This window comes from Erinaceus europaeus, chromosome 3, assembly GCF_950295315.1.
Source record: "Erinaceus europaeus chromosome 3, mEriEur2.1, whole genome shotgun sequence".
In the NCBI taxonomy this organism is placed as follows: Eukaryota; Metazoa; Chordata; class Mammalia; order Eulipotyphla; family Erinaceidae; genus Erinaceus; species Erinaceus europaeus.
The window spans coordinates 123,145,774-123,160,627 of record NC_080164.1 but is presented as its reverse complement, the minus strand read 5'-3'; the positions used below and the strand labels follow the sequence as shown (position 1 = coordinate 123,160,627).

Sequence of the window (14,854 nt, the reverse complement as noted above, 5' to 3'; positions counted from 1 at the left end):
TTTTCATTCTTTTTAATTCAGATACATACAGAAAGGTAGAGAGGCATAAAGGCTTTGTGGAGCCATCTGTGGCGTGTCCCCAGGGCAGTAGTGCTGCTAGATAGTACTTGGGTTGACCCTGAGGCCTGGTATAAGATAAAGTGCAGTGAGTTACCTCCCAACCTCTACTTTTATTTCAAATAAAAAAGAACAAAGATTATTAATTCAATTTTATTTCTGATTGTCTTACTTGAAAATATTTAGCTATGTAGCTTAATAAGTAGCCACTAACCATGCGTAGTATTTGACTTTAAATGTAAAATACTGGCAAGGTAGCTCACCTGGGTAGGTACCTCCTTTGCCATGCTCGTGCTCAGGTTTGAGTCCCTGGAACACTACATATACAAAACTTATCTGCTAATTAATCAGATTAAAAACTCATCTGTGAAAATGGCCATGCATAGTAAATGAATTTAGCTATGCTGGACATCACAGTAATTGACCACATTTTTTACGATAGAAAGCCCTTTGTTGGTATTTATAACACATCTGAAAAATATTTAATGGCTCTGATTGCTTCTCTCTTTTACTTAATATCTTTTTTTTTTTTTTTTTTTTGATAGATAGTGAAACAGAGAAGGATATATAGAGAAAAAGAGATACCTGTAGTACACCTTCACTGCTCATAAAACTTCCACCCTGCAGGTAGGGGCTGTGGGGCTTGAACCTAGGTCTTTGCACACGGTAATGTTTGTTTTCTACTAGGTGCATCACCACCCAGCCCCTCTGGGTTTTTGTTTTTAACATAGAAACAGTTTTAGATTTTTTGGAAGAGTTTCACAGTAGTTACTGCAATATCCTCTAATTTAAATATCTTACACAGTTATGGTACATTTATTTCCACTAAAATTAATAATGATGTTGTTAAATGACAGATTTTACCATTTGTTACAAAAATATCCTTTTTCAGTTAAAGTTTTCCATCCAAGATATTAAGTCATATTTAAAGTTACATAATTGAGGGGGGAGAATAGAGTTCTTGTTCATGCTCAGTTTCACCACTGCTGTGCCACTTTTTATATTCAGAGAGCCAAAGGGAAGAGATACTATAGCACCTTACCTTTTCTTGCTGCCATGTCACTGTCCATGTTGTGCTGGGGCTTAAGCCTGTCCTGCATGCTTGGCAATACATGAATCCATCCCAATAAGCTATTTCTTGGACCCTAAAGTTATGTTGTAATACAAAAATGTCAAGTAAATCAAAGATGGCCATTGCTAGAAATTGGTGGTCTGTGACCTTCGAACCAAATCTATCTACCAACCTGTATTAGCATTTCTGTAAATATTTTTATTTTTTGCCCCCTTCCCCCCAAGATTCATTATAAGTACTTTCTTCTTCTTCTTTCTTCTTTCTTCTTTCTTCTTTCTTCTTCTTCTTTCTTCTTCTTCTTCTTCTTCCCCTTCTTCCGTAGCCAGTCAACAGCGTCAGGTTGAGCCTGATGTAAAGTTTCGAGACCTCCTTTGAATCTGGAGAGGTGGCAGTCATTGACTATGTGGGTCATAGTCTGTCTGTAGCCACAGGGGCAGTTCGGGTCGTCTCTGGCTTCCCCAGCCTCCTGGAATACTTTTGGTTTACTATGTATATCTGAAAGCTCTTATGATAAGATAGATACCTATTTGCCTTATTTTGGTTCTTTGAGAAATTATCCCTGCCCTGTTTAATGGTACCTGGTAGTTACAATAAAAACCCCAAGATGGGGGAGTCGGGCAGTAGCGCAGCGGGTTAAGCACACGTGGTGCAACTACAGCAACAATAAAAACAAGAAGGGCAACAAAAAGGAAATAAATAAGTTAAAAAAAAAAAAACAGGATGGATCTCTTTGCTTGGAATGACTTTTCTCAAAACTAATTTAGCTTTTTTTGTTTTCTTTTACAATAGAGCTAATCTGGCTGTCTCATCTTGAGACATACTGCTGCAACTCCTTCAGCATGTTTCTTTTCCTGATCATATTTTCACTTCTGCAAATATATACTTATTGCTTACAGAAAATCAGAAAAGAGCTGATAATCATAGAAATGTAAAAAAGGAAGTATCTTTAGAGTTAAATGGTGCTCTAGTTAAAAATTGCTTATTTTGGGGGCGTGTGGTAGCACAGCAGGTTAAGTGCGCATAGCACCCAAGGACCGGCACAAGGATCCCAGTTTGAGCCCCAGGCTCCCGACCTGCAGGGGGTTGCTTCGTAAGCGGTGAAGCAGGTCTGCAGGTGTCTTATCTTTCTCTCACCCTCTCTGTCTTCCCCTGCTCTCTCAGTTTCTCTCTGTCCTTCCCAACAACGAAAATAATAACAAGGGGAACAAAAATGGGAAAAAATGGCCTCCAGGAGCAGTGAATTCATAGTGTAGGCACAGACCCGGTGATAACCCTGCAGGCAAAAAAATGCTATTTTAAAAAACAGACACTACATTGCATAAAAATGTCCAAAAATTTTTGCACAATAACATTGCATAAGACTGAGAAAAAATAAGGGCAGGTGAAGTAACTAACTTGGAAAGTGTGCTACTTTGCCATCCAGCCCCACTTCATTGAGGGAAGCTTTAGGGCTGTGGCCTTTTTCACTGTTTTTCTCTTTCTTTGTCTCTTACCTAAAAGGCAACAAAACAAAACACACAATTTAGAAAAATAAGAAAATGTTTGACACAACAAAATGGGAAATTGAGAGCTGGGGAGACAGCATAATGATTATGTAAAAGACTTATAAAAGCCTGAAGTTCTGAGGTCCCAGGTTCAGTCTCAGGCACCATGATAAGCCAGAATTGAGCAATGCTCTGCTCTTTCTTTCTCTGTTTCTCTCATTAAAATGAAATACAATATTTTCTAAAAAATATGAAACTCAGACTTGACTATTATAAAAGTTCTATTTAAATGCAACACTACTTATTCGTCCACATATTTATGTTTCGTCTGCTTTTACACTTTAAATATTGCCCTTTACTGGATGGTTGTCAGTCTGTTCTGTATTATTGGAGAGATAACAGTCTGGGACAAAAATTATAAATGTAGTGGAAACCACATATTATCTATCTTATAATGTTGCAAAAACAATGTAATGAGCACGCCCATTTTACATATGTGCTAGATAGGGATTGAGCTGCTCTTACGTACTTTGAATGTGCCAAGTCTTCACCATGCTGTCAGTCACTTTTCCATTCAGATGGTGGGGAGAATACCTGTACTGACTCAGCTAAGTCACTGGTCCCCACCTGTAGAAGGGAAGCTTTACAAGTGGTAGAGCAGTGCCACAGATGTGTGTGTCTCTCTCTCTCTCTCCCTCTTTCTCCTTCTTTCTCTCTATCTCTTACTCTGTTAAAATAAATAAATAAATAAATACATAAATAAATAAATAGTTGGGGGGCAGGTGGTGGTACACCCGGCTAAGCACATAAAGTAACATGCTCAAGGACCTGGGTTTGAGCCCTAGTCCCCACCTGCAGGTCGGAATGTATCAACCACTATGAAGCAGGTCTGCAGGTGTCTATCTTCCTATTTTCCCCTCCTCTCAATTTCTGTCTTATTGAATAAAGCAGAAAAAAAAAAAAAGAAAGAGAAAAAGAAAAAAATGGCCTCCAGGAGCCATGGATTCACAGTGCAACCACTTACCCTGGGAAGGTAGTATAATGGTCATGCAAAAAAGTTTTCATACCTGAGGACCTGAGATCTCTGTACACAGCATTGCCTAAACTGAAGCTGATTAGTGTTCTGGTCTGTGTGCCTCTGTCTCCCTCTTTCCACCCACCCTCAGCCCCCACTTTGCATTAAACACAAACACCTCCCCCACCACCACCATGAGTGGTGGAATTGTGCAGGCACCAAGCTCTAGTGTTAACCCTGGTGGTGGTGGCGGGAAATGGGGGAAGACACCAAGGCAAGAGAGCTTTCTTTAATGTCAGAGCATTTCCTATATAGTACTCAGGCATGAATGTGGGCAGAATGGCAAGAGACATGCCCTACCTCATGAACTATCTAGCCCCCTCAAAAACAATTTCTTCTTTTTTTAAAATTTCATTATTGGGTAATTAATGGTTTACAATCTACAGTAAAATAAAATACAATAGTTTGTACATGTATAACCTTTCTTGGTTTTCCACATAACAGTTCAAACCCCACTGGACCCTCTTATGTCTTCCAGTACCTGAACCCTACCCCCTACCCCAGAGTCTTTTACTTTGGTGTAATACAATTCCAGTCCAATCAAAAACAATTTCTTGTGAGCATGCATCTTCAAAAACAAGCATGTTTGTCATAACTACACTACTCTTGCTATGTCTAAGAAAATTAGCATTAATCCAGTAATAATACTTAATATTTAATAGTGCCATTATCCTAAACATATAATTACTGCTTATGTGTCTTTTCTTTCCTCATTCCTCATGATGGAGTCAAGGCTCACATATTACTTCTAGCTGCTTGGTCTTTGTTTTCTTTCTTTCTTTCTTTTTTAGATGTTTATTCATTTATTCCCTTTTGGTGCCCTTGTTGTTTTATTGTTGTAGTTATTATTATTGTTGTTGTTGGATAGGACAGAGAGAAATTGAGAGAGGAGGGGAAGACAGAGTGGGGGAGAGAAAGACACCTGCAGACTTGATTCACTGCTTGTGAAGTTAACCCCCCTCCCCCCCGCAGGTGGGAAGCCGGGGGTCTATTCTGATCCTGCTTTGTGTGTGTGTGTGTGTGTGTGTGTGTGTGTGTGTGTGTGTGTGTGCGTGCGCGCGCTTAAGCCAGTGCGCTGTCTACAACAGAAAAGAAAGTTCATTATATTTTTGAAGGTTGCTTGACATCTCAGATTTATATATTTCTCAACCCATGATTACATTCAGGGTGAGCATTTTTGGTAGGAACATCATATAGGTGATCGTTTGACTCTCATTTTACATTAAATCATAACAGCTCAACTCACTATTGGCTACTGAAAGCACGATCTGTAGTTATAGATTATATTTTAATGATAGCCTCTGTATTTTTGGTGTCCTCAAAACCTCTGTGCTTTGTCTATTTCCTCCTCTTTTACCCTTCATTGCATGCTTTCACAACTCCTTGGATGAACTTTTCCATTTAGCTAGACAGAGAGGGAGAGGAACACCAGAGCTCCACATCTTCTCTTGGTGCTGTCATTTTCCCCATGGTGCTAAGGCCACTAAGATGGGCCTCATCACAGTAAGATACATGACTTCTGGTGAGCTGACTTGATGCCCCCCATGTTTTTAAAGATAAATATTTAATTCCCTGGCTGTTAAACCTGTCTAGATTTCAGTGTTATATTAAACCTTCGTGTATTCTGATGGTAGATAGATCAAATATTAAAACTAAATATAAAGATTTTCTTGATAGTCATTCTTTTCTAATAGTTATTTTTTGTAAAGAGTGAAATGACAATTGAACAGGCCGAACAAAGAAAGGTAAAATTACTTAAAATAGTTTGGGATAGATTGGGGACTCTTGGAATATTAGGTTTTCTGAATGATTTCTGCTAGCAGTGATTATGAGATATAATGACCTCTCTATTATAGGTATTGTCAATATGGAGTCACCATATGGTTCTGTAACACCTTCCTCTACGCATTTGGGAAACTTTGCTTCAAACCTTTCAGGAGGCCAAATGTATGGACCGGGGGCATCCCTTGGAGGAGCACCTGCAGCTGCTAACTTTAATAGACAACATTTTTCCCCTCTTAGTTTGTTGACTCCATGTTCATCAGCTTCAAATGGTGAGTACTATAATTTCAATAAGAAGAGTTTGCATATGTTTTCTTAAAACCAAAACAATTCCATCTGTTGTAGTGGCACGGAGCTAGAGTGTAGCATTTGTAAACAAAAAGTCCCAAGATTGATGCCTGGCACTGAACATGCTAGAGTAATACTGTGGTCATTCTTCACGTGTGTGTGTGTGTGTGTGTGTGTGTGTGTGTGTGTGTGTGTGTGTGTGTGTGTACATACACATGAAAAATTATTTATTTTTTTTCCTAGTTTTATACTTTATAGACTTTCGAGCTTTACTTTAATTTTAATACTATAAAAATGTAATTTGTGAGTTGAAGCCCCTGTCCGCACTTTAAAAGGGGGAAGCTTCACGAGCAGTGACACAAGTCACAAGAGGTTGTCTCTCTCCATCTCCCTCTCTTGTCTCTCTCTCCCTCCCTCTTCCCCCTCCTATTTCCCCTCTTCCTTCTCAGTTTCTTTCCTATCAAGTAAAAAAAAAAGGGGGGGAGAATGGAAGGAAAAATTTTCCCACTAAAAAATAAATTATAATTTGTATTTGCATCAGTCTGTGAAACTGAAAAGAATTTTACTTAAAAAAGTTTTTCTGGTTTTAAAATTATTAGACTCCATTCTATTATATCAAATCTAAAATTTTATATCAAAGTTTTATTTCATAGTGCGCAAAAAACCTGATTTCAATTTTGAGAACATAGTTACCAAGCAGTAACCTTGAAAGCATAAGTATCATATTTTTGTTTACTTTGATCTCATCTGCCACAGAAGCAGCACAAATGATTTCATATTCCATGATGTGCATTTTTGGCAACCATCAGACTTTTGAAGCCATGATTAGATACTCAAACTAAGAAAGACCAGTATGCAGTAGGGAATTCAAGTAACGTTAAGGATTCTGTAGTCATAATTATGTGATCTGTTTATATTTTAATAAAAATTATAAATAAAATAATTCCACAGACTATTGGTTTTTACTGTTTTCCTGAGGTAAAGACATCTTCAAAAAAAAATTTTTTTGAAGGCATAATAAAATCTAGGGTTGAAGAGGTATCTCACTTGGCAAGTCTGCTGCTGTGTATGATTCATGTTCAAGCCTTGTCCCCATAGCATTAAGAGAAATTTCAGTGCTGACGTCTCTCTCAAGCTCTTGCTTTCACTCTTTTATCTCTTACCTTTTTTTTTTTCTTTTCTTCAGGGGGAATAATGGTTTATAGTCAACAGTAAAATACAGTAGTTGAAATGAACATGTATAACAATTCTCTGCTTCCTGCATAACACTGTAATCCCTTACGTAGGTCCTCTGCTATCTTTATGTTAAAATAAAAAAAAGACAGAATAAAATTATTTTTATTTTAACTGCCAAATTTCTTTTATTAGTGCTAAAACCTAGGTAGTAGAACCTAGCTAACTGAATAAAAGAGTAAAATAATTAAATGTTTGAGAGAAGCATATCAGGCTACATTGCCAATTAAAATATTATATAAATTGTGGTTTATAGTTATTTTGCATATTGTATAGTTTTCCAGACATTTATATTTGCCATATATGTGGGACAATTACATAGAAAGTATGTTAATTATCCTTGAAAGGTGTTCCTGTGTGAAACAGAATGGTTTTAGAAAGAATTCAAAGTGGTTGTCATAGAAACATGCTAATAATAATGTAAGAAGACTTTAAAGATACTTGGCCTATTTTCTAAAAGCTTAAGAAAACATCTCAGGAATTATCATTAAAATAAAGTAAATAATCATAATTAAATTGGTCTTCCAATATTAAAAAAAATAATAAAGTAAGGAGTCGGGCGGTAGCACAGCAGGTTAAGTGCACATGGCACAAAGTGCAAGGACCCATAAGGATCCTGGTTCTAGGCCCCGGCTCCCCACCTGCAGGGGTGTAGCTTCACACTTGGTGAAGCAGGCCTGCAGGTGTCTATCTTTCTCTCTCCCTCTCTGTCTTCCCTTCCTCTCTCCATTTCTCTCTGTTCTATCCAACAATGATGACTCAATAATAATAATAACTACAATGATAGAAAACAAGGGCAACTAAAGGGAATAAATAAATAAATATTTAAAAATAAATAAAGTAAATAAATAAGCTGTGTCAGTGATAATTAGGCTAGTTTATTTAAACACATCAATTTAGGATACTTTAAATATAACTAAGAAATTGCTGGTTATCACTGTTAAGTCCTATCAAGGATATAGTTTGACAGCAGTGTATGTGTTTATGGAAGTCACTGTACTCAACATCTAACTCATCTCTCTTAGAGCCGTCATAGTTCTCATAAATTCTGAGACAGATCATAATTTTGTTTGATTTAGTTGTCTATATTATAAATGAAATTATCTCATAGTTGACTTTTACCGTATTTCACTGTCACAATCACCTAGTTACACCCATTTTCTCAAATGATACACTCTTTTTTTTTTTTTTCAATTGCAGAGTAATACTCTATTCCATAACTTCTTATCCAGTCTTCTGTCAGTGCACATTTAGGTTGTTTTCCTTGTTGTGAATAGTGCTGCTAGGAATAGAACATATTCTTTTTCATAGGGGTACATGAACTTGTATTCCCACCAACAACGTAGCAGTTTCTTTTTCCCCACACTGTGTGTCACCAGCATTTGTCATTTCCTGTTTTGTTTTGTTTCTCGAAAGTAGGCCATTCTGACTATTGTGAGATGCTATCTCATTGTGGTTCCAGTCATTGTGGTATAGAGCATTGTTTCAGCGTATCCATGGGCCATCTGTATGTTTCTTTAAATCATTATTCAAAAACTTTTTCTACCATCTTTTTTTTGGCTGTATGGTTTCTTTGCATATTTTATATACCTATCCCTTATGAAATGTTTGATACACAAATAAATCCTCTTAATTGCTAGCTCACCATTTTATTCTTCTATAAGTTTATTTTGATGTATAGAAGATTTTCAATCTGAGGTAGTCCTATTTCTTATTTTTTCTAATTTTATTTTTTTTATCTTTATTTATTTATTGGGTAGAGACAGGCAGAAATTGAAAGGGGCAGGGGGAGATAGGAAGAGAGATAGACACCCGAGCCCTGCTTCACCACTTCTAAAGCTTTCCCCATGCATGTGGGAACTGGGGGCTGAATCCAGATCCTTGCAAGATGTAACGTGTGCTGAAACAGGTGCGTCACCACCTGCAGCTCCCTGCCCCCCATTTATTTCTTTTTCTTTCCTTGACAGTGAGGTTAAGTCTCCAAATAAGTGTTTGATATTGTTTCACCTATTTTCTTTTTATTTTATTTTATTTTTTTTTGTGTGGGGATAGGAGAGGTTAGATATAATAATATCTAAGACTCTAATTTTGAGTTAATTTTGGTGTTTTTGTTAAGGGAAAATTAAATATCATTCTCTATATTCTAAATCGCCATTCATTGGAGTCACAGGCATTAGAGTTGTTTGCATAGTCTTATGCTGTCTCCCTGGGCCATTTTCTGTTGCTTTTGTTACAGACGTTAGATGGCTTTTTCACCAGAGTACAAAAGAACAAGGGTTTCCAAAAATAGTTTGTGAATTGCCAGTATAGACAGTGATTTTCCACACCTCCATTTCATTTCATTTCATTTTTTCATTTCATTTCATTGTTGCCTCTCTGCTCCAAGTCAACTTTTTCTGATAGATAAAGAGACTAGAGGAACAGAAAACACAACACTGAGACTTCACTCCAGACGTGAGGGTCAAGCTTAAACCTGACCTGCACTTTATTGTTGTTGTTTTTTTCTATTTAAACAATGTCTTCTTACGGATCTTCTGTTTTATTTTGCTTAGTGAGAAGGGTTAATTCATTTAGATAGCCAATAATTCAGTGTTTTCTCATTCATATCTTCACATTGTACTATATCAAATAACTAGTGCAAAAAACTGCAAACCAAATTTTAAACTGACTGTGGAGTACTAGAAATTTAACAAACTATCAGTATGCCTAATTTATTACTTGGGAATTACTTTCCTGTTTTATGCAGAGAATATATAAAGTGTCTTCAGAGTTAATATTATATGTTCTGTTAATGACATGTTTTGAAATACTTTTTATCTAGATTCTCCTGCACAGTCAGTATCCTCTGGAGTTCGTGCACCTTCTCCTGCCCCATCATCTGTACCGTTAGGGTCAGAAAAGCCCAGTAATGTGTCTCAGGACAGAAAAGTTCCCGTCCCTATTGGAACAGAACGTTCTGCACGTATCAGGCAAACTGGAACTTCAGGTCCATCTGTAATTGGGAGTAATTTGTCCACATCAGTAGGCCATAGTGGGATTTGGTCCTTTGAAGGGATTGGTGGTAATCAAGGTATGTTATGATGTCTTACTTCCTAGAAATTAAGTTTATGTGTTTATTTTTTTTTTAGTTATTTATTTTTAGTTTTTTCCTTTTTGTTGCCTTTATCGTTGTTGTTGTCATTGCTGTCGTTGTTGTTGGATAGGACAGAGAGAGGAGGGGAAGACAGAGGGGTAGAGAAAGATAAGACACCTGCAGACCTGCTTCACTGCCTGTGAAGCGAACCCCCTGCAGGTGGGAAGCCCCGGGCTCCAACTGGGACCCTTACACCAGTCCTTGTGCTTTGTGCCATGTGCTTAACCTGCTACACCACCACCCGGCTCCCAAGTTTATGTGTTTATAATACTGTAAGCAGTATTTAATTTTTCTAGTCATTCTTTAAAAGTCTGTATTCATATCTCTTTGCTTTTGACTTATCACTTAAGAGTTTAGAACTTCTTTGTTCTTATTTGATGTCCTGTTAAATTTATCATTGTTTTCTAAAAAACAAAGCTATTCATCTTGTCATATTAAAGAGATACTGATATTTTCTTTGGGGCTCTTTAGCATTTATCTTTCCTGTCTAGTAACAAAATTAGGTTATTTTATTGTGTTACGTCAATATATACACACATGGAAATAAGTAGTGACTGTGTACAATAGTTGATTTTTTTAGGGAGTTCCTAGTCCAAAGTAGAAAGTTTTTTTATAGAAACACATAAGATCGTTGACTGTCTTTTTATGTATTAATGCTGTCTATTCTATGTGTTTTTCCCCAGACAAAGTAGACTGGTGTAGTCCTGGAATGGGAAACCCTATGATTCATAGGCCTATGTCTGACCCGGGAGTGTTCTCACAGCATCAAGCACTTGAACGAGAGAATACAGGAATTGTAACTCCTTCTGGTACATTCCATCAGCATGTTCCTGCAGGATATATGGACTTTCCTAAAGTTGGGGTAATGCTTATTTAAGTAATTATTTTTTAGTTTTAAAATGTTTTTTTCCTTAAATGTTTTTTATCTTTATTTTACTGTTAAGTAGGTATTTGTGAAATGATGATGGGCTTCAATCTAAATATAGGCAGTTTTTTTCCCTAAAAGTCCAATGTTTCTGTATGTCTAGAGAAATATTTTATACACACTGTATCATATAATAGAAAATATTGATTGATTACCTCAATAACTTATATGATATTCTAAAATGAAATACTAAACTTTCAAATGACTTTTAAGTCTTGATTACATTGGCAAAGTAATAGTTACTTGAATGTCTTCATTCTCTCCCCTTTTAAGGGTATGCCTTTTTCTGTGTATGGGAATGCAATGATTCCTTCAGTAGCACCTATCCCTGAGGGTGCTGGAGGACCCATATTTAATGGCCCTCATGCTGCAGACCCCTCTTGGAACTCTCTGATAAAGATGGTTTCAAGCTCCACAGAAAATAATGGCCCTCAAACGGTAAGACTGGTCATTAGTGAGCATTTAATTATTGTTTAGGAGATGTCAAGATAAACAAAACACATGTAGTTTCAAGGTAGTGGTGAGAGGACATGAGGAATGTGGGCAGTTGAAGATGTTGAGATAAATTTTATATAATTAAAGTATAGCAGAAGAATATAACAGTGGTAATAATTGTGGTGTAGGAGCAAAATATTGGGTTGCAGATAGATACTAAGTAAAACATTAAGTTTCAAAGTATAATGTAATCTCATACATTAAAGTTTACTTATGGTTTGAAAAGTAATTTAGAGACTATAAAGTACAAATATGAAGCAGTTACAGTTATAATTATGAAATTTCACAGAAATGGTTTTATTTTTGCTTAATGAATGCTTAATATTTGGCTCCTCTGCCTCCCCACCACCACTATATCAGGGAAGTGTTAATTTATAAGACTGTTATTGTCACAGAGGATATGTTCAGTCATTCCAGTATAGTTGCCAACACACCTCACTCTTGACCAAATTACTGTCATCCTTTACTTTAGGGCACTGGGTCTCTACTCCTTTTCAACCCTCTCTCATTGCTCCCCTACAGAGTAACACTGTCATTCTAAGAATGCTAATTCTTCCAGTCTGTGAGCCTAGAATAGTTTTCCATTTCCTTGTGTCTTCTTTTTGTAGTCCTCATTTTACTTTAGTCTCCTGTGTGTAAAATATTCTTTGATGTTTAATCCTTTTGGGTGCTATTGTATATTGATTACTGATTTCTTCATCTAGTTCAGTACTTACTTATAGGCACTCTGCGGATTTCTTCTGTATATTAGTTGTGTAGCCTACCATCTTGCTATATTGTCTGATTATTTCTAAACATTTTCTACTTGGGTTCTTTTCAGATTTTCTGTGTGTACTGTCATTGTACTTAGCATTTCCAGTCATGTCATTGACTCATTTTCATTTTGTAATCTGTATGCACTCAAATAGCTCAAAAAATAGAGATGATAGGGAGTCTGGCGGTAGCACAGCAGGTTAAGTGCAGGTGGCGCAAAGCACAAGCACCTGCGTAAGGATCCTGGTTTGAGCCCCGGCTCCCCACCTGCAGGAGAGTCGCTTCACAGGCGGTGAAGCAGGTCTGCAGGTGTCTTTCTCTTCCCCTCTCTGTCTTCCCTTCCTCTCTCCATTTCTCTCTGTCCTATCCAACAGCAACAACAATAATAACTATAACAATGAAACAACAAGGGCAGCAAAAGGGAATAAAGAAATATTAAAAAATAGAAATGATAAATCAAATTCTATTTGAACAACAAAAAGAAAGGCAGGAATATAAGCAGATAATATAATTTATCAATGATTTTCTATTCTAGTAATATTCTAGTTTTCTTATGTATTTCACTTTCTCTCCCTCTCTCTCACTCTCTCTCTCTGTGTGTTTAATTAACCATAGTCTTAAAATGTTTTCATATTTTTAAAATTTAAAAAAAATATTTACTTACTTATTTATTCCCTTTTTGTTGCCCTTGTTTTATTGTTGTAGTTATTATTGTTGTCTGTCTTCATTGTTGGATAGGACAGAGAGAAATGGAGAGAGGAGGGAGAGAAAGACACCTGCAGATCTGCTTCACCGCTTGTGAAGCGACCCCCCCTGCAGGTGGGGAGCTGGGGGCTCGAACCGGGATCCTTTTGCCGGTTCTTGCGCTTTATGCCATGTGCGCTTAACCCACTGCGCTACCTCCTGACCCCCCCTATTTGAAGATATTTTAGAACAGAGACCACTGTATACACATAACTTTTAATGCAGTATATTATTGTAATTGTTTTATTTCAATGTGTGGGGCATGGAACAGAGCTGGAGATGAACTCAGGACCTTGCTCATTTAGGATACTACCACGGATAGGCCATTAGGCCAATTTTTCATTCTCAATTTTAGGGAAAGGGAAGGGGAGAGAGAGAGAAGAGGAAGTGAGAGCAAAAACAGAAGATGGAAGAGGACACGAAAGATAGCACAGCACCATTACATTATCCATGATGCTTGCATATGGTTCTCAGGCTTGAACCCTTAGCCTCATTCTCAGCAAGTCTTGTACTCTTGGATGAGCTGTCTCCTGGCTCTGTTATGGTTGTTAATCTCTGCTATTCATAAAAAAAAAAAAAAATCCAAAATTAAAGTGTTTCTTTTTATGAGAGAAAAAATAGAGTACTGCTCAACTCTGACAGGCATCAAACCTTGACCCTCAGACATGTAGTTACTGTAAACATGTATGTTTTGGGACTGGGGTTTATATACATATAAATGTTTCAGTGTTGTTACTTCAGGGTGTCAACTCATGGTGGCATAGCCTAGGGATAAAGGGGAAGTACTCAATGATATTTAGCTACTTAATGCATAGATATTAAGGGCATTTCTTTAATTTTTTTTTTGTTTTAATCAATTATGTAGTTCACATATTTAATAAAATGCACACTCTATTCACAGGTGTGGACTGGACCTTGGGCACCTCATATGAACAGTGTGCATATGAACCAGCTTGGCTGAAGAGGATCATCATCTTGTTAGCCTGCAGATTCTTTTCCATTCAGAGGAAACCACAAGTGGCCGGAAAAAAAAAAAAAAATTTATGCTCCCAAATCATTCTACTGATGTGCTTGACTGAAGTGTGTAGGCTTTTTGCAGAAGAAATTACTAACTGACCTATTTTCTGTGAACATTTGTGACTGCCCATTCCCCATCATCATCTGTTTTACCTTAGTTAGCATTTTTCTTATCATTTTTCTTTCTTTCTTTCTTTTTTTTTTTTTTCTTCTTTCCCTTCTTCCCTTTTGGACATAACTTTCTGTTGAAGCTGTTCTTTGGCTGGTTGGTTTTAGTACTGTAAACTGCTTCTGAGCAAACACGGAAATTTAGCAAAATTATGTAAACTTGATCCTGAAGTTTTAGAATGGCAAATAAATGTACAATTGTTTACATAACAGAAAAGGCTAAGCAGAAAGTCAATTTCAATATGTCAGTATAGAGGCTCTACTCTATGTAGACTTAAATTAATGTGAGATATGTACCTTCATATTCAGAATCTGGATGTTTCCTTCATACATTAAACTATTAATAAGCATAACTTTTCTGCTGGTGTAATTTAAGTATAAAGTAAAAAACAATGGGCTTTATTTGAGGGTATTTCCCTAAGTTGGCTTAAAGTATCCAATCTTACTTTCTTTTTAGCTTATTTGTAGCAAGGCATATATAGAAGAAGGAATTTATTACTTTCCCATGTCTTTTTATTACCTTTTTACACTTTTTAAAACTAATGTGCTTCTTTTGCCACTCTTTTTTTTCCCCTCTTCTCACCTTTACTACTAATACCAGTAAAAGTCTGTTGCTGATCATGAAATA

At 36.7% G+C, this 14,854-nt stretch overlaps 1 protein-coding gene across 11 annotated transcripts in view; it reads left to right on the top strand.

Moving 5' to 3' along the window:
* Positions 1-14,579, top strand: part of ANKRD17 (ankyrin repeat domain 17) — a 154,185-nt gene extending 139,606 nt beyond the window's left edge. For all 11 annotated transcript variants that reach the window (XM_060187844.1, XM_060187843.1, XM_016188361.2 and 8 more), the window contains 5 exons: positions 5,545-5,742; positions 9,813-10,061; positions 10,808-10,986; positions 11,323-11,487; positions 13,943-14,579. In XM_060187844.1, the coding sequence (XP_060043827.1) occupies positions 5,545-5,742; positions 9,813-10,061; positions 10,808-10,986; positions 11,323-11,487; positions 13,943-14,002 (851 nt within the window). In that variant the 3' untranslated portion in view covers positions 14,003-14,579. The remainder of the gene's footprint in view (positions 1-5,544; positions 5,743-9,812; positions 10,062-10,807; positions 10,987-11,322; positions 11,488-13,942) is intronic.
* Positions 14,580-14,854: the final 275 nt, after the last annotated feature.